At 38.0% G+C, this 19,917-nt stretch overlaps 1 protein-coding gene across 3 annotated transcripts in view; it reads left to right on the top strand.

Annotated features, from left to right (window-relative positions):
- whrna (whirlin a) overlaps window positions 1-19,917 on the top strand; it is a 122,510-nt gene that overhangs the window by 41,213 nt on the left and 61,380 nt on the right. For all 3 annotated transcript variants that reach the window (XM_044095729.1, XM_044095730.1, XM_044095728.1), the window contains exon 2: window positions 13,677-13,895. In XM_044095729.1, coding sequence (XP_043951664.1) covers window positions 13,677-13,895 — 219 coding nt within the window. The remainder of the gene's footprint in view (window positions 1-13,676; window positions 13,896-19,917) is intronic.

Genomic DNA, 19,917 nt, shown 5'->3' with positions numbered 1-19,917 from the left:
AACGTCCGATTGAATAAAAGCCCTAAATGGCTTTGGGAGCAGGAGGCTCATAAAGAAAGTTTGCTTTGAGAAAAAATCATTTTCAGCTTCTTGTTTTGACTCGCCGGCTGTTATTGTTCTGAATCTGCCTGAATGCTTGGATCTGGAGGCGATGCAGCTCTCGTGTTTTCTCTGGCTGAGCGCGAAGAAGGAAAAAACTTGGAAATAATGTAGAAGTAAACAACTCTCTTGGCTGTCAGATGGTATTGATAGATTTGTGGCGCGGCTTATTCCGATACGTTAGTTTATATCGAAGCAGAAGGGTCTCCCTCCACACATGAGCGCTTTTATTTCAGGACATAAAATCAATGCCCCGCTGAAAAAAACAAATGTTTAATCTCTTTATGATTGACTGATGTTGGTCCAGAAGCTTCGCATGAGGGAAAGCTCTGCAGCAGCAATATTCCTGACAGTTTGTATTTGCAAATGATGCAGCAGAGAAAGAATCAGTTTGCTGACTCTTTGTTGTCGTTTGAATCATGACCTCTGACCTTTACTGCGGTGTCGGAGTGATTTTGGTAGACTAGAACCCTTAGGAACGTTCTCAACTCCTACATGTTTTCTCCATGTTGCAATTTTATTTGTTTTGCACATTTAGGCTGCAACAAACAATTTTTAAGTAATCGATTAATTGATTATTTGATGATTAATCGGATAAAAACATGGACGTTTGTGGAAATTTTTTATTTAATCACTTAAGCTTATTTTGTATAATATTAGAAATGCACAAGAAAATTTAAATAAATAATACAATACAAAAATAAACATTAAATTTTTTGAAGATGCAGTAACAGCATTCCTTTAGTCAACACTTGATCATTTCTTTAATTTTTTTAAAAATTTAATTACAGTTTCAAAACACTACAACCTGTATTTGTTAATTTGATTTACCAAAATCAGTCTTTTTCGTTTAAATCCATAAACTGAACCTTCTCTGCATATTGATGTCTATTCACCGGGTTGCAGGTTTTTGTTTCAGGAATTATTCATCCGGCTCTTATGTGTTACACGGAAACACGGCTTTGAACATCAAAGGTGAAAGAGACAAAAGCCGCGTACAGGCTGCATGCCTGCATGCATAAAGAACATTGTTGGACAAACCTTTCATGTTTGTGCTTCCCCTCTCCGCTGTGAGGTCGGACATTTTGACTCCACTAGGACTTTACACATATTTCCAACAGAAGGGGACATTCGTTCATAGAAAGTATGTTTACAGAGACATTTAAATGTTGATTGAACACACATAATCTGCTGTTTTCTTTAACACGTTCATAGATAATAAAGATCTTTTACTTTCAGATTGGGCTAAAACGATTAATCGTGATTAATCATTTATGTAAATAACCGTCATCTAATTTAGTAAGCAATTAATCATCAACTGGAGTATGCAGATGTTAAATAAGCAAATTTGTTTTGAAAGAACAACACTCAGCGCAGTAATTAAAACAAAATCATACCAAAAAAACACATTTCTGTAAAAATGTTCTTCCCTGAACTTTTCATGTGGCATAGTTTTATTTCGCCTCACCCACATTCTCCAATTTTTAATCATTTAAACTAAAAAAACTAATCAACAGATTAACGCTAGTATATAATGATGCTAAGTTGAACAGAAACAGATGAGTTTTTCACATTTTGATAAATATTCGAAGTATTTTTTGGTGCTGATCTTTTGCTACAAACAATTAATTGTTCACCAAAGGAATTTTATATTATTGCATTTTAGGTAATAAAACATTTCTTTTCTTATTTTAAAAAGGAATTAAATTAAAGGAATGTATTCATAATGAGTGACTAAAAGAAAAAAAATGGGCAAAATATACCAATTTTTCAAATCTGATTAATCAATTAATCAATAGAATAATCGAGTATTAAAATAATCGTTTAGGTGCTGTGGTAGCGCAGAGTCAAAGCACAACCCACATATGGAGGCCTTAGTCCTGGTGGTGGTGGTTGCAGGTTCGATTCCCGGCCATTTGCCGCATGTCCTCCCGTCTCTCACTACCCTGTTTTCTGTCTGGCTACTTTCAAATAAAGGCCAACAAAACCTTTGAAATAATACATAAATTGTTAGTTGCAGCCCTAAATAATGAATCCTTCAAAAATACAAGAAAAATGTTGGATTACTATCCTTAATTTTCCTTTCCACATCATGATTATGCAGCATCTTGTTGCTCTATGACTTACAATCCTAATAAAATACATTGAAATCTTTGGTTGCTATGGCAAAACTTTATTTCGTAGCAGTTGTTTCTTATCTACATCTGTCTGTCTGGTCCAAGTTTGCAACAGAGACGTAGGTGTCAGTTTCTGCATCTTTTTCTGTTTTTTCATATTTTTCGTCTTACAGAGGAAGTCATGAATCAGTCTGCAGTTTCTCAATTGAAATGCGAGTGTTGTGGAACTACCTACTCTTGTTAGTAACGCTGCATCACCGGAGGCAAGAAGGAAATACAAAATAAACGTGGAAACTTGTGTGCCTCCTTTTGCTCCTCCCCCACTCCTAGAGCTAACTCACCTGAAAACAAAGATAAACGCTCGCTCAGACGGGAACAAAACACGGCGGCATAAATACTCTAAACGCTCACACTCGTCCTGCTCTGGGTTTAATGGTGCGTAATGAGTCCGTCCGATGCTCAGCTCAGACATGTGCCGACTGCGGTCAAGGTGCTGCTGTGCTTTATTCACGGCTCCCCGCCTGCACAATGTCTTTTAAAGAAATGAGAGCAGATGAATGAAACCTTCACACTGAAAGGTTGTTGGTGGGTTGGAGGGCGATGGTGTTAACAGATATACGTACAACACCCACTACACCGCCACACGCCTGAACCTTCAGACGGGTTTATCTTCATCCGCAGATGTGTTGATTGAGAAAACCCCAAAGCAGCAGCAGCGGCGGTGGAGTGTCTCCACGTTTTCACCTTAATGTGAACTTCAACTTGTGTGGTTTTGCTTTTTCCAAAAGGATTAGATTAAATTGGCCAGAGCTGCATTTGGTTTTTTATTTGAGATCACAAAGAGAGATTTAAAAGAGAGAGGAAGAGAGAGAGAGAAACCAACACACAATAAAAAAGAGAAAGGCTGAGGAAAATAGGAAGGAGTTCTGCAAAAACACAAAATCTTACCAAGTGTCTTGGTCTAGTTTCTATTTAAACACCTCAGTACACCTGAAATAAGACAAAACTAATTTACAAGAAACTTTTCAGCAAGAAATAGGAGCTGGTTTTCAGTCACTAATTCCTAAAAATTGACATAAAAGGTTCTATTTGCAGATTATTTCACTTATAAAGGGAAAAATGTTACAAGTTAAATACTCCCAACAGAACCAAGACTTTTTCATCATTATCAAGAAATTATTTACTTAAAACAATTGCTGAAATTGCTTAGTCTAAAATGTCTCTTGGTAAATAATGACAAAGTTGCATTAAAGGCGTCATCTTTGCATTGTTCTGTAAATAATGTCACTTTTAATGCAAAGTTAAATGAAAACATAAATTGAAATTTCAATAAAAGATAAACTCATGTATGAGATTCTCCGGATCTTCCTGGGACATCAGTCCTTTAAATGTTCTTCAGATGTCAGAAGGCCGACTTTGTAACCATCATTATGTGGTTCTGAAGGTCCAGGTCCATCACTACACCCAGATTTAGTCTCTGATCGCTGTTTTTTAGCTGTAATAACTGAAGCTACATGCTAACTTGTTGTGTTAAATAGCTCCCACTGTGATTCACTTGAAATCCAAAAACCTTAGAAGTTGCTTTGTAATGTTTGTTTTTGACATAAATGCATTTTTAATTCAATTTTCATTTTGTAACATTTTGTTAAAAGTGTAATTATTTTCCAAATAATGCAAAGTTGACTCTTTACAGCAACATTTAATGCAACTTTTATTATAACGTTTGATTAAAATTGTCATTATTTACTGAACATTTTGTAACATTACTGTAACATTTTGTTAAAAGTGTAATTATTTTCCGAATAATGCAAAGTTGAGACTTTTTATGCAACTTTTAGTGCAAATTTTATTAAAAGTGTTGCTTTTTACAAAATAGTGCAAAGGTGATACCCTTAATGGACTTTCAATGCAACTTTTATTGCAACTGTGCAAAATTTTTTTTATTATTTACCAAAAAATGCAAAGTTGACAATTTCAGTGCAACTTTTAAGGTAACTTTGCTTTAAAAATGTAATTATTTACAGAATAATGCAGATTTGTCACTTTTATATGACTCTAAAAGCAACTTTTAGTGTAACTTTGCTCTGTAGTTGCATGGAGATAAATTGCAGTCGGATCCATGCTCCACCAGGTCTGGTGATAGAATCACTTGTACAGCAGTTTAGTTTCTCCTTTTGGGCTCAGAACCACCTTGGATAAATTTGTCCTTGAAATCTGCTGCAGTCAAACCTCCACTGAGTTTTTCTCTGCTGATTGTGGATCAGTGCAACCTTTCCTGTCTGCAGAGGCAATAATGGAAAGATAAATAGTGTTAATATGCAATGATATTAAATCTGTTTTCAGATCAGGTGTATTACAGAGTTACATGTGGTCTGATGTCGCCATTAAGAGATGCACTTTGCTTAATTCCCATTTTCATTCCACTTTAAAAACCCTGCAAGCTATAAATTTACTTTAATAGCCATTAAAGTGAATTTATTTCAGTCTCCTCACCGATGGTCTGAGGCATAACTCTCGACTACAAGTGGAGCTCCATCAATGCACCTGAGAGAGCTTTAACTGATTGTGGGAGAGCAGCAAAGGCAGAAACGCCTGGACTTACCTGCACAACAGGGAATCGTGTAAAAATCCAAGTCTGGAAATGCTGCTCAAAGTTTAGTGCCAATTAATTCTTCTAATCCTTCCAGCTAGAGCTGACCGTGTGTCCAGTTCAGGTGTTGGAGGCTCAGTGGAGCTGCGGGGTTTTGTTTTAGTGGCAGAACACGATTCTGCACCATTTTCTGGTGAAATCGAAGCAAACTGAAACCAGGCCGGAAACGATTAATCGTATAGATCATGATTAATCGGTAATTAATTGGATTAAAGCGTCTATTAAACATAAAGTAACAATTAATCCAATTAACCTTGTGTAAAAGACACGACTAATCGTGATTAATCAGCTATTCTGTATACTCTGCGACACCTCCAGGCGCTGCAACCATCTTCTGATGTCTGTTTATTTCTGGTTTTGGTTCTGGTCTCTTCATCTTTTTATGTATGTATATTTATATTGTGTGTTGTGCATGTGTATATAACCTGCAAGCATGGTCTCAATCTCGTTGTAATCTGTTGATGACAATGACAAATAAATCTTATCTGTTTCAAATCAGTTAAATAATGTAGTAATTGATTAATCAATAACTGGACTATGCAGACTCTAAAAGACAAATTCAGAGCAGTAAATAAGCCAAAAGTTTACAAAAAAATATATACATTTTGCATTTAAAATGAAAATAATAAAAAAAACTTTGACAATGATTAATCAATAACTCATATAATCGTTAGTTTTTGCCTAAATAAAAACTTTTTTTTGCCATCCAGTTCTAATCTGTTAATCCAATCAATAATCACCAGATTAGCTCCACACTGTATTGATGTTCAGTCCAGCAGAAAGCGCTCAGCTTTTCACATGTTGATTATCAAATTGAGTCTATTTGACTATCAGGTGTTAAGAGTTTTAGTTTTCATCTTGTCCTTTCCTGACCTCTCTCTAGTTTAAGGGAATATCGGTGAGAGATGCTGGGCAGGATGCGTCGTAAATAACGGCTGCTGAGAGATTTAGCATTCAGTTCAGCAGACGGAGGACTCGTTGATTCATGAGGTGGAGCAAAGTAGTTTGATCCAATGATGAACTCTTTATTTGTCTTTTTTAGCAGTTTCAACCTCATTAGATGTTAAAGGGGAGATATTATGCAAAATTCAAATTTTGCATGTTTTTATTCTTCCATTTGGGTCTCAACTGTTTCTAAACACAAACCAAGCTCTTAAGAAACACACCGAGCCTGTTTTTTGGCAATAAATTAAAGGTTTTTTGGTGTCTGGAAAACGAGCCATTTCAAAAACCTTCTGATTATTATTGATTCACAATTCCCCGTTACCTAGCAACCTCAAGCGCAGCCCGTCACTTAGCAACCCAAGATAGGAGCTGGATTTATAGCTGAATTTAATTTAGAAACCTTCAGAATGTAACGTCACAAATCAGCAGCCACAGCCCCGTTACCTAGCAACTCCAGCGGAACGCCGCCCGTTACCTAGGAACCCAAGCGGAACTCAGCCCGTTACCTAGCAACTCCAGCGGAACTCCGCCCGTTACCTAGCAACCCAAGCTGAGCTCCTGCACGTTTGGTCGGCTGGTTTTACAATTGAATTCAATGTAGAAGCCTTCAGAATGTAACTTTGCAAATTACCATGTTACCTAGCAACCCCAGCAGAGTTCTGCACGCTACCTAGCAACCCAAGCTGAGCCTCCATCATGTTTGGTCAGCTAGTTTTATCGCTGTATGTAGAATGTCTGTTAGCAAAGACAAGTGTTTTGTTGTTGACTTACCATCCAGAAACCACTTGCTACATCCTTGTTGGTTGTGCAGAAGGCTCTACTTCTGCTTTTCAAAGATGAATGTATCTGTTTGCAGCTATTTTCACGTGAGTGTAAACATTGAGTTGGGGCGGCGTGCCCAGCAGCAGATTATTTGGATTTAAAGTGACAGACCCAAAAACAGCTAAAATCTCATTATGTAAGATTGATTTTGTGCAAACAAATGTGCTGAAAATGTTTTCCTAACCTGTTCATGGCAGCATAACTGCTCACCTTTAATAAATAGCAAACTTGCAACCTGAAAATCATCAAATTCTGACGTTCCCAACGAAAACGAAGAGTCTCAACGCTGTAGGAAATTGTGCAGCTGGTGTTTAGATTTGAGGTTTCTCCAGCGGTTGGACTCCCAGGGTGTGAATACTTTCAGATGGCACAATCTCTAAAATCTCTGCCTCCATTCTGGCACATCGCTCCTTATCCCGCCTGTCACTCTTATGAAGCAACATTAATCTTTTCTGTTTTATCTGTAAAATTAATGCTTTTTTCCGGCTCATTTTCCCTTAAACTTGTCTGTAATTTGCATGTCCAGAGATGATTTCTGCTGCAGGTAATCCCTGGTTTTCTTTAGATTTGGAGGAGCGACTGTACAGACGGGGTGGATTGGGAAATGTGCGGATTAGCGAAGACGGCTTGGGCGAATCTTTGCGGATGTTTTTGCTCCGGTTAATCTCTGTGATTGATGACTCGGCTCCATTAACTCTTCGTGTTTGCCGTCTTGTCGATTACTCATTAATCCTCCCGAGTGTTTACCGCTTTTCTGTGTCAAACTGTTCACATGTGGCAAAGCTGTACATTCAGAGATGGAGGAGTCTCAAAAAGACTGAAAGGCATGAAATTATCCCTTTAACATGAATTTAGCATCTGTTGCAATAATGGGTGAGCTTCTGTATCTGGATAATCGGATGTTTCCATGTTTCTGGTTCTGATTTCATGTAGATTATCTGCAGTTTTTCATGGTTTTCTCACTGATCTTCCTCTGCTGGTTGCTGTCATCTGGTCCACTGTTTATATTAAATCAATACTAGAAAAATCATTTAAAAATACTCATTTTAATCAAAATCGATATAAACTAAATAGGTCAAAAGCCTCTCGGTTTGGGATCATTGTGAGTTTCCTTCCAGCGTATCTTCCAGGTAGGACTTGCAGCGAATTGCCCCCCTGTTGCATCTCAACTGCCTGAATCGATTTGAGCCAGAAAGGAGCGAGACAACACACTTTGTGCACAACGACAGCTGATGCAGCCGAGCGCCACTGAAAGGTGTTTTTATATGCAAATTAAAGAAAATATCTGAGGAACATGCTGTGAATTAGCCGCTATCACACAGCCTGTCCCTTGTTATGTTAAAATAATTTTTAGACATCTGGAAGTGAAAATTAGGGGTATTTCTCATGAAGAACGCCCCTAAAATGATCACGAAGCCCCTCAGGGCTGCAGCGTGTTTTTAAAACGCCTCAGTGGGGATTCTGCGCCGCTGCAGACGAGCTGCATGGATCTAAGTGTGAAATCAGAGAGAAAGCAGGTTTACATCCAATTCAGAGATGCAGAAGTTAGACACGCCATTCTGTTCCTTCAGAGCTTATCGAGGCTCTGCAACATTCACAGAAAAACTTCACTAATAACCAGAAAACTGGCTTATTGTGTTCTGCACTCACTAAAATAAAGCTTTCTTTTATGGTCAAATTAAAAAACAGCATTTTTTCATTTTACTTTCATTTTTCATCAACTGTACTGCACAAAAAAGTAAGTTTAAAGCGCTTAGCATATAAATGTTTAGTATAAATTCAGCAGCTGTGTCAAACTCGGTTTTATTTTGGACCATGAAATTAATCTGAATGTTCTTAAAGGGCCGGTAGATCCATAATGTGTTAATAAAACCCATTAAACTGTTAAAAATATTAATAAATAGCTGTTTGTTTGTGCCTTCAGTAAGTGTTTCTTAAAATTAAATAACATTAAAAAAAATTTTTCAGCTGATCAGTCCATCCAGGATTTCATGACTGTTTTTGTGGGGTTTGTAAAATAAAAGTCAGAGATTTTGTGGTGATAATATAGAAATATTTGTAAGGAATTTTAACAATATTTGCGCTAAATGTGACTTTATTAATTACCGGACTATCCCTTGTAGGCAATTAAACTTAATTTTTTGGACCAATTTTGAAAAAAGATTTCAGTAAAATCAGAAAAAATGTGGGTGACTGTTGATTTTGTGTGAATTTTGAGAGTTTGTGAAAAATTGGAGAGACGTATTTATGTAATTTGGAGAACAGAGGGCCATATGAAAATCTTCAGCGGGCCAGATTTGGCCCCTGGGCCTCGAGTTTAACACATATCCTTTAGAGGAAATAAAATAAAAGATAAATGAACTGTATGAACCGATATTTGTTGGTTCATACAGTACTAACAATGCCAGGAAAATCTTTTAATTTAATTAAAAAAATAGTGAGGGAGAGGAAAGAAGTTCAGTTATGCTAGCTTGACTATGACAACCTGAACATGTAGATGTGCTGTGGAATTGACCTGTTGACCTTAACATCTCTGACAGGACATTACCAGCAGAGCAGGAGTTTAAATTAGCTATCTACCACCGCTGCTATGTTAGCCTAGCTATTTGCAGCGGTAGCTAATCTACCACAGTGATCACTCAATGATCGAAACATAAACATCAAGCCTGAAAACATAAAACTGTACCGGACTGAATGTTCTGTTCTTTGGGTGGGAAATGTTTTACTGTTTTCTTTTTAGTGTTGAATCCTGAAACACGAAGTGGCTTTGTTGTCAGTTGCTATGGCAACGAGTCTTCAGCGTAAAGCCGACGCAGAGAGCAGAGATGAACATGGTTGTGAGCTTTTCTTTAACGATTTTTTTTCTGCGTTGTTTCACCCTTTGCTGTGACGCACTGAACTGAATTAATAACTCCTACATCTCCAGGTTTCATTTAGTTGTTCTACCGCGGCTGCAGACGGCAGGCAAAACAGCCGTTAATAGCCCTCCAGCGTTGTGCGCATGCGCGAAATTTCACACTACGGATCCACAGAAAACTTTAGCTCCACGTTGGATCACGTAGAGAGCCTGAAGCACCAAACCACCGATTCCCACTGAAATACAATAAAACCTCATAAAGAATAGATTTAAGAGTAACAGCTTAACCATCAGCTTCTATCAACAACGTGGCGCTGGCAGCCGTGTCAATCATTTCTGTTGTTTTTCTGTGTATATATATTTATTGTTTTGGGACACTCTGCCCCGCCATTGTGCCGGGGTGAAGGCGATCAGCTGCGGCTGACAGATCTCCTCTGACAGCAGTAAATAACCAGGGTGAAAGGCAATTTGCCCGTCTGCTGCGCTGCTGTACCTGCACTGTCTGCAGGTATCCGTCAGACAGACGCGGCTCTTTTCTCGGCTTTGTGTGACAGACTGGCTGCTTTGCGCGCCTCGGTGAATCTGCGTGTTTTTCTCCGTGTGTAATTAGCATGAACAAGAATTGGAGAGCTTTCAAATCAGCGCTGCTGGCAGGAGGAGAAATGCGTTTAACAGAGGAGTGGGAAAGTGTTTTCCTTTCTGGCCCATAACTCCATCTGTCCAGACGGAAACCTCATCCGGTCCCTGATGACAGCGGGACTGCGGTTTAATTCCAGCCGGGGTTAAAAGTGGGATTGAAATTAATCCCGGAATGGATTTCCTGACATTTTATGAGGCCGGTTTGTGTTTTCTCAGGGCGTTTCACCTGTTGATGCTGTTTCCCATTTTGCTCCGTAATGTATTCCATTATTTTTAGCTCGCCGTCTGTTTTTGGTGCCACTCTCAGGGGCAGCGCAGCTTCATCAGCCCAGGGTCACAATCAGCACTTCTCCTGCAGGAGAGACGCATTAGAGCCACCATGGCGCTGATTACAGCTCTGTCTTATTTACGGGTCGGGGGAGTTTTTCTCTGCTGCACCTCCAGCTCTGCTGCTCTCTCTGCAGGTTATACAGATACATTTGTCCTCAAGACTCTCAATGGTTCACATAATCAAACTCATTTCATTATCAGAGAAAAGTAAAACACAAAAGTATTTTGTGTCTGGATTTAAATGCAAATATCTTAGTACACTTGAAATAACTTACAAGTAACCTTTCAGCAAGATATTAGAGGTTGATTTAAGTCAATAATTCCTTAATATTGATGAAAAAGTTCTAGTTTCACCAGCAGATTATTTAATTTGTAACAACATATTTTTACCCTTAAGTGAAATATTCTGCCATTGGAACTTATTCATCATTATTAAGGAATTATTGTTTTAAAACAAGTTCCTGTATCCTAAAGAAACCATAAAGTTTTAGCAAAAAGGAAAACTTCTGATATTTTAGCAAAAGAAAATTCAGGTTTTAGTAAAAAAGTAATAGCAAGAGAAAAAATAACCTCGATATTTTAACAAAAACAATCCAGATTTTGAAAAATCATTAAATTTTAGAAAAAAAATGACATTTTAACAAAAAAATTCTAATATTTTAAAAAAACGTATTTTAGTTAAATGAAATCAAATTTTAGCAAAAACAGAAAATTGTGATTTGCGTTAATTCAGGCAGATCAAGTTTTAACTTCTCAACATCTCCATCTAGTTTGACTGCAGACTTTCACTCCAAAGAGGAGAAATTAAATGTAAACAACTTTAAAGTTTTGTTTTTAATTTAGTGAACAATTAACTAATATTGAGAGTTCAAATTCGTCTTTACCAGAGTGTCTGTGAGAAGCTCTGCAGTGTTTTGTTGGAGCAGAAAGTTGCCATTATTCAGCAACCTAATGAAGCAATTTCTGTCTCATTGTTCTTCATTCGGCTGAAGAACAATGAGACAAAACCCCTTCAGCCGAGGGGTTTTTCTCCCCTCAGCTGTAAACTCCTGTGTCCTCTTCCTGCATCGCTGCAGCCGTCAATGCAAATAAATCTCAGAATCTGGAGATTCCAGCTCCTGTGTGCGTTTTTCTGCCCTCCTGTTGATTCGTTTCAAAGCTTCCTCTGCAGAAATGTTGCAGCTTTACCTTGAAAATACGCAGCAGCCTCTCCAAACCCCAACATGTCCCAGTTCCTCTACAACGTCCCACTTACTGCACAGGAAACGGCTTCTTCACAACTGTTATTTCTCCTACCAGAGGGATTTTCTTCCTCTCTGTTATTCAAAGTGTGCAGCGCTGCAGAAACAACCTGCTAACTGCGTCGTCCTGATTTCAGCAAACTGCTAATGAGCTCAGAGCGCCGAGGCGTTCGGCTGAAAGACGTCGACGCTTCACCTCAGAAAAGGTTTTTAATGCTGCAACCTCAAACCTGATTGTGTTTTATCTGGATCTCATGTGAAGGTCTGAGAAAATGAATACAAGTCTGAGAAAAACAAAAATTTTTAAATTAATCTGATTAAAACTTTCGTGTGTATTTATCAGAATAAAAGTTTTTGTCTGCGATTTTGCATCGACGTTTCCCATGAACAGAGGAAGAGGAGCCAGACGAGGAGTTGAGAACCTGGGATTTTCTTCTGGTTATCTTTTATTTTTCAGCTGACTGCGTTTTAAGTGGAGTTATTATCTCCCAAACACAAACCCGGATTGGGAAATTGATCCATCTGGGTGGAGAGATTGACCCTCTCTGCTCTCATTCACTGACGGGGAATAACTCGACTTGTTCCACAAGAGAAACGCCGATAAAGATTTCAACTGAAGCTTTCGGCTTTTTCCTAGCAAGAACCGATGGAAGACGGATAAAAACGATTTATGTTGGGCGTTTCCTTGTTTAGATCAGGAAGAGACGTTGTGTTTTTACTTGGATGGATCCAGATTAAGGAGTTTTTACACAAAATTACATTAAAACAACATGAAACAGGAGTTGGATAAATCAGCTGCTTCTGCTAACAAATAATCAGCTTTTGTTAATATTAGAGTTAATCAAATGCAAAAAATCTAACTTTGAGTGAAAATTCAGATCTGTAAGAAAAAAGAAAGTCAGAATTATGAGGAAAAAGTCGAACTTGAAATTTGACTTTTTTCTCTAAAATTTTTGAGTTTTTGAGGGAAAATAAATCTCAAAATTTCTAAAAATTTTAGAAAGTTAATTCTTACTTTCTAAAATGTAGAAGTATTTTTACTTTACTGCATTTTTTTAGCAAAAATTTTTTTTTGCATTTTTTCTTTTTCCAAAAGTAAATTTTTCTGAAAAGATTTTCATTTTCAAAAGTAAAATTTTAGAAATTTTACTTTCAAAATTTCTTAGAAAATAGCATCTCTAGAAAATGTTACCTTCTTAGAAAAGTAAAAAGAAAGAAGAAAAAAGTTAGAATTCTGAAATTAAATTTGGTGGTCGTAATTGTCTTCCATAGAAAACAAGCTGATTTTTAACCCTGTTTGCCTCCCATACCACAGATCTTGGGATTCTTTAACATTCTCCTGTATCAACTTAAATCAATCTACTGAATGTAAACAAATACATTTAAATTTATAACATCTGTTTGGATGAAATGTTTGAGATTTCTCTGTATATTCATATAAATGTGAAACAAATTGAGGACGATATCAGCCTCATGGAAATTCTTTTTGTCGACTTTTATCTACTTTTAGTTTTCTTTGAACAGTCCAACCCTAAAGAAGTCAAGAGGGAAGAAAAGTCTAAATAAATCAAGGATGATTTAATCTTCTGTAGATTTCAGAGCCGTTTCTCAGTAGAAACTCGTGTTTGTTTTAAAAACTCCTGGATCTGGATCCGGATCTGGATCTGGATCTGCTGCACGTCTGCATGTAGAAAACGCCATCGGAGAGAAATGAGGCTCATCTGAGAGCAATCTGTTGTTTCTGCCTGTAATCTCACGTTTTCTCCTTCCGGCTCTCCTTGGTGTTACCTGCAGCTGCTGGTTTGAATGTATTAAATCACATATTTTCATATTTGTGCACTTCTATTTGAGTTTCTACTACTTCTAAAAAAAACCCACAGAGCCATTTTTTGGCAGTAAATTCATGTTTTGACAGGTTGATCCTCCTCTTTCTGTTTGTAAAACGTCTGTTTGCTTCGTTCTTGTCGCCTCGTCAGGTGCTGAAGGGCAGCAAGAAGCTGAACCTGTCGGTGCGTTCAGTCGGCCGGATCCCGGGCGGCTACGTCACCAACCACGTTTACACCTGGGTGGATCCTCAGGGTCGCAGCGTGTCTCCTCCTCCGGATCTACCCGAGCATCGGAGCGCTACGCTGCGGCGGACCGACAGCCAGCGGCGCAGCAACATGCAGCTGCTTCAGGAGGGAGACGAAAAGAAGGTAGAGACATTCAGAACCGGTCCATCCTCCAGCTGGCAGAGCTGGAGTTTACATGTCAGGAAAAACCAACAAACCACGACACGGTTAAAGAAAAACTGTCGTTATGTCACAACCGTTTGGTATGAGACAAATAATCTGTGAAAAATCAAGCTCCTCTGTTTCCTCCCAGTGCTCCCAGTGGCACCTAGAAACAACCAATCAGAGCCAGGAGGTGGAGCTCAGTGCTGTCATTCACCTTCCTGTGTGCTCTCTGCAGCTAGCATGGCATGTCATGGATGCTAAGGCTAGTTAGCCTAGCCACCGTTGACAGTAGATAAACGTTTTTCCTGTAATGTAGGTTGTTTCTGCGCTTAGCAGCGAGTACATGAGGTTGATTTACAGCACTATCTGAGGCCCGGTTCCATGCTGAGGTGTGTAAGGTTCTGACAGGCTACCGGACCGGCTGGTCCTGCCCATAACTGGAAGAATACTCCTCCGCCATCTTGAATTTTGGCATGTTGACTCCCAGTCTCCTCCAGACAGAACGTGTGTTTATTAAATGTTAAGGTTCACACACTTTAAAAAAACAACAAAAAAAAGCAAAATTCAAGTGTTTTCAAAGCATTTCCCAGTAAATGTTTTCAAACTCTTGCAACACAACACTTTGGAGATAAAAAAATGAACTAAAAAAAATGTATCTCTAAAGAAGACTTGGTGGTCTTGCTGTTGTACAAGACAAGGTTTAGTCTTTTAACTTTTCACCTGGTTTGTTCACATGAGCTGCAGACTAACAGACTAACTTTTAAGGAAACTTTCAATGGTGGGTAAAGTAGCAGGTAATAGACCTGAGTGAAGTTTCCCCCCTTACAAAGAAATCCCATGAAAATCATGTTTTCACATCTGATCACATGTTTTCACGTGGTTCACATGTGGGTCACATAATTCACAAAAATAATCCAGTTTTCACATGTGGGTCACATTTTCCACATGTGATCCAGTATTTTGTTCATGTGTTTAATGTTCCCTGCATCTTGTGATCACATAATTCTCACATGTGCACCACATTTTTTTTCACACGTCCATATCATCAGATTTCCTGTCATACCATCTTACATTCCTCAATATTATATAGATCTATATATCTATAGATATATAGAGATCTAGATAGATCTATAGATATATAGATCTATCTCTATATCTATCTATCTATAGATAAATAGATATATATAGAGATAGATCTATAGATATATAGATATACTATAGATAGATATATATATCTATCTATATCTATATATAGATATATATATATCTATCTATAGATATCTATAGATAGATATATAGATCTATATATATATATATAAATATATATATAGATCTATATATCTATATCTAGCTATAGATATCTATAGCTAGATATAGATATATAGATCTATATATAGATATCTATAGATAGATATATATGTGAATCTCATGTGATTCACATGTGAATCTATATTTATATAATATTTATATATATAGCACATTTATATATATCTATATCTAGATATAAATGTGTGAATCACATGTAATTCTTTGGGCTGCACTTGGTCTGGTTCCTTTCCTTGGACCCGTCTGAACTGGGGGGCCAATCAGAGGCATGAAGCCCAGACAGCTTAACTCCTAGGATCACTGGGACACTGAAACCCCCCAACATGATAAGGTGGCAGCGCATGGAGGGTGTGTGTGTGCGTGTGTGTGTGTGTGTGTGTGTGTGTATTAAGTAACCTGTTAATTATGTGGGAAAGAGAGAAAATGAGAGAGAGGAATAAAGTTGATTTTTTAAACGAGCACAATGTGTTGGTAAGAATATTCTGACTTTTGGTCCATTTGTGAGGTGAAATTAATTTTGTAGTTCTTTTATAAAGTTTTTTAGTCTCTTAAAGTTTTTTAGGCCGTTATTTAACAGGTTGAACAGGAAATTGTAAGAGAGAAGGAAACGACATGCAGCTGATTCTGCAGGACTGGGAATTAAACCCAGTTGACAAACAAAACCTAGAAGTAACGTCCTAAACAAAACATCATTTACAGTTTTACTATAAAAGCTGTTAAAAAAGTAACTGAATTGGGCATTTCCTGCCACTTTTCCTTCTCTTTTATACAAGTAGACAGCACATAAACTCAACAACACAAAAGCTTTATATTTATTACAAAGTATTGATCTAAGAATCGATTTCTGATTCAATTCTCTGTTTTTATACTTTAATTAATTCTTCTTTTTACCTTTTCTACAGTTTTTCTTGTTAAATTGAACTTTTTTGTTAAGTTTGTTATATTATCTTGAATCCGTATTTATAAATAAAGACTAACAGAAAGATCACACAGTAACTTTTATTTTTGATAAAAATAGTTTTTTTCTTATAACAAACAAACCAGATAAAACAAGTTTGAGCTTCTTCATGGTCCAGAGTATTAAATTATGATTAGATTAAACTCTAATCTTAATTTAACATCCTGGAACCTGAAGAAATCCAAACCTGTTAAATCAGCTTTTTAATGTTTGGTATAAAAACAAAAACAGGATTTATCAAATAAAAACAGGAGAATGAACTGAACTTGTGTTGATCCTTGCTGGTCATGTTGACACTCAAAGAGCTTCACACTACAGTCACATTCACACACATTTACACACACATGCAGGTCAGAGGGCAACTTGTCACTAAGTGCCCTGGGGCAGCTCAACATGTGGCTGAGGAAGCTGGAATCGAACTTACAACCTTCTGGTCACAAGACGACCACTCTACCCGCTGAGCCACAGTCACACTAAAACAGCCACTGCATGATCCTTTTATAATCTTTTTAAAATACAGATTTAAACAGTTTAATGAGCTACAATTCAGTGCAATTTAATATAAAAAGTGTGTAGAAAAGGTCAAAGGTCAAACCATAACAGCACAAGAACAGAGAAAATAAACAGAAATCATTATTATTAAAAGAAAACATTTTAACTCTTAAATCAATAAGTTGCTATAAATATTGAGCCCAGTGTTGTTGCTCTAAACCAGTGAAGGGAAAAGGGCAAAACGTAACGTTAATCTGACCAGTTAATCTGATTCAGTTAATCTGACCAGTTAATCTGACCAGTTAATCTGACCAGTTAATCTGACCAGTTAATCTGACCAGTTTAACAATAAAACTGAACTTTATTGTTTGGAGTTTCTTAAATTCTTTTGGGTCGATTTGCAGCGACCAACTGACCTGACCGACATGTTTTAGGAGATGTGGGGGGAAACCGGAGCACCCGGAGAAAACCCACGCAAACACGGGGAGAACATGCAAACTCCACACAGATGGTCTCTGTGAAGACGCAGCGCTAACCGCTGCACCACCGTGCTGCCCACCTTTTTTCCAGTTGGGTTGGGAAGGGATCTAATTTCTAGTCTGTTAATGGGGGACAAACTTTTCGGTTTTAAATGTTAAATTTGACGGAGCGTGGCATGGCGCCCCGTTCACAGAGGATACAACCTCCGTGGGTTTGATTCCTCTTTTCCTCTCTTGCTCGTCTTTCTCCCTCCCTAAATATCAAAATCAAGAACTTTAAACATGTTCTTGATGTTCTTCACTCTTTTGTTTCTTTTTTGGTTTCTTCAGTCCCAGAGTCTTTCGAACTTTTTTCCAAATGGAAAATTTATATTTTTTCTTTTTGCCGTCCTTCATGGTTTCAGTGTCTGGATGGTCCAAATCCTCCAGGACGGTTTCTGCAGGGATCTTTGTCTCTTCTGAGGATTCTGGATCTGTTGAAACACCTGATAAAGGTTCTCCTGAGAGTTCATCCTCTGAAGAAACCTGAGGACTTGAGACTTTAACCGGGTCCACTTGGTTCTGAGAGGTTTCCTCCATCTCTTGTAAAACTGTGTTTGGTTTTGGTTGTAAATCTTCGTTCTCATCTCTCAGAGTCTCTGCCAGTAGTAAATCCTCTTTCTCTCTTTCTAAATCATTTTTCAGACAACTGATCTCCTGCTGATATTTCTCTGCTTGTTGTTTCATTCCAGTTATTTCTGTTTCATATCGAACGTTCAGCTCCAGGTACAAACTGTTAAACTTCTCCAGTTCATCCTGGGCATTTCTTTCCTTCTCCAGCAGGGATTTAATCTCTGTTGTTGTTTTTTCTCTGAGGACAGTAAACTCAGCTCTCAGGTTGTCCAGAAGCATCTTGTCCTCCTCTGTTTTCTCTAGATGATCTTTTCTCTCCTGCTTTATCTGCTCCTGGTAGGTTTCAACCTGCTGCTTTAAATCCATAATGTCTCTCTCATATTTACTCTTTACCTCCTGGTGTGAAACCTGAACCTGATCCAGTTCATGGAGGATCTTCTTCTCCCTCTTTTGCCAGATTGTGATTTCTCTTTCTATTTTTTGGGAGAGCTCCTCCTTCTCAGCTCTCAGCTTGTTGATGAGCTGCAGATTCTTCTTCTCTCTTTCTAACTTGACGTCTTTCTCACGTCTTGCATCCTGCCGATATCTTTCCACGACTTGCTTTAGTTCAGAAACTTCGCTTTCATAGTTACAGTTCAGTTCATTATATGAACATTTGAGCTGATTCAGTTCTTTCTCCAGGAGTCTCTCACTGTCTTGCAGGACGGTGATCTTTTGAGACATTTTTTGAATCATTTCATCCTTTTCAGCTCTCAGATTCTCCAGCAGCCGTTGTTCCTCACTCAGCCTCTCTTCATAAAACTTTTCTGTCTCGGCCTCCTGCCTCACCAGAGTAACTTCGGCTTCATACTTGGACTGCAGCTCCTTGTAGGAAGTCTGGAGTTGGTCCAGTTCTTCTTGGAGGGCCTCATTTTTCTCTCTCTCAGCCTGTATTCCAGCTATAAATGCTTCCCGGCTGAGGAGGTGGGCCTCCTTTAACTCCTCAAACTCTTGTTGCAAAGGCTTCTTCTTCATGTTTTTCACATTCTCATGAAACTTGGAAGCAATGACTGCAGGATTAACATCTACTGGATCACTGGACGTCTCTTCTCTCTCTTCTCTCTCCAGTCTCTCTAGTTCCCTCTTTGCCTCTTCGGCCTCTTTGATAAGTCTTTCTCTGAGAGCTTCCTCCTGTTTTATCTTCAAGTCCATCTCCTCCAGCTTGGCCTCCAGGTCGGCCATGTTTTGGTTCTCTTCTAACCTGGCGTTCTCCATTTCCAGACAGGAGTTCAGTCTCTGGATTTCCTCGTCTAAGATGTCCAGGTGTGCAGGAGGGAAGCTGCCTTGGTGGTTTTGCTGGACTCCCCTTCTGGCCTGGGGTCCCATCATTTTGTTGCGGTAACTCTGAAATAGTTGAAACATTTTCTCCTAAATACAATCACTAAAATCGTCGATCGGTAAACTAACTGAAAGAGCTTTGCACACGTCTGAACTGGTCAGTGTTATTGCAAGCAATGAAAAATATGCAGAATTGTGTTACATACAATTCTGCAGTTGATGACATCACAGACTGCATCGCCAGTGACATCACAGAGTCTTCCTCTGCTGGCGGTGTGACATCATTCCACCACCAAATATCTTAGTCTTTATTCTTGTTTACATTCAAAATAGTCCATGTTTTTATCCAAACTCATTTCTGTTTTGGACCAGATCAAAAATCTGAATGTTCATAAAGGGCCTGTTGTGCCAGAACATATTGATAAAAACCAATTAAATTGTTAAAATATCAATAAATAGGTGTTTCAGCATTACATAAATGTTTCTTAAAATAACACATTGAACATCTTTTCACTCTAATCAGTCGGTCCAGGATTGTTTTTGTGGTTTTCTTCAATCAACATCACAGATTTTGTGGTGCTAATTTAGAAATATTTGAAAGAAATTTTTACGATATTTGTGCTAATAAATGATGTTAAATGTGATCTTTAATTAATGGCTCTATTGGTCATGGACTATAACTTGACATCAGGTCAGACTGAGACAGCAGTCACTTCAACCCAAATGTTTTTGGCCAAATTTGAGAAAAAATGTTGATAAATTCAGAAAAAAATGTTTGGATCTGTTGATTTTTGTGTGAATTTTGCAGTTATTGGTG

Source organism: Gambusia affinis, linkage group LG17, assembly GCF_019740435.1.
Source record: "Gambusia affinis linkage group LG17, SWU_Gaff_1.0, whole genome shotgun sequence".
Lineage (NCBI taxonomy): Eukaryota > Metazoa > Chordata > Actinopteri > Cyprinodontiformes > Poeciliidae > Gambusia > Gambusia affinis.
Note: the sequence above shows the minus strand (reverse complement) of the source record. Positions and strands in the feature narration are given on the sequence as shown.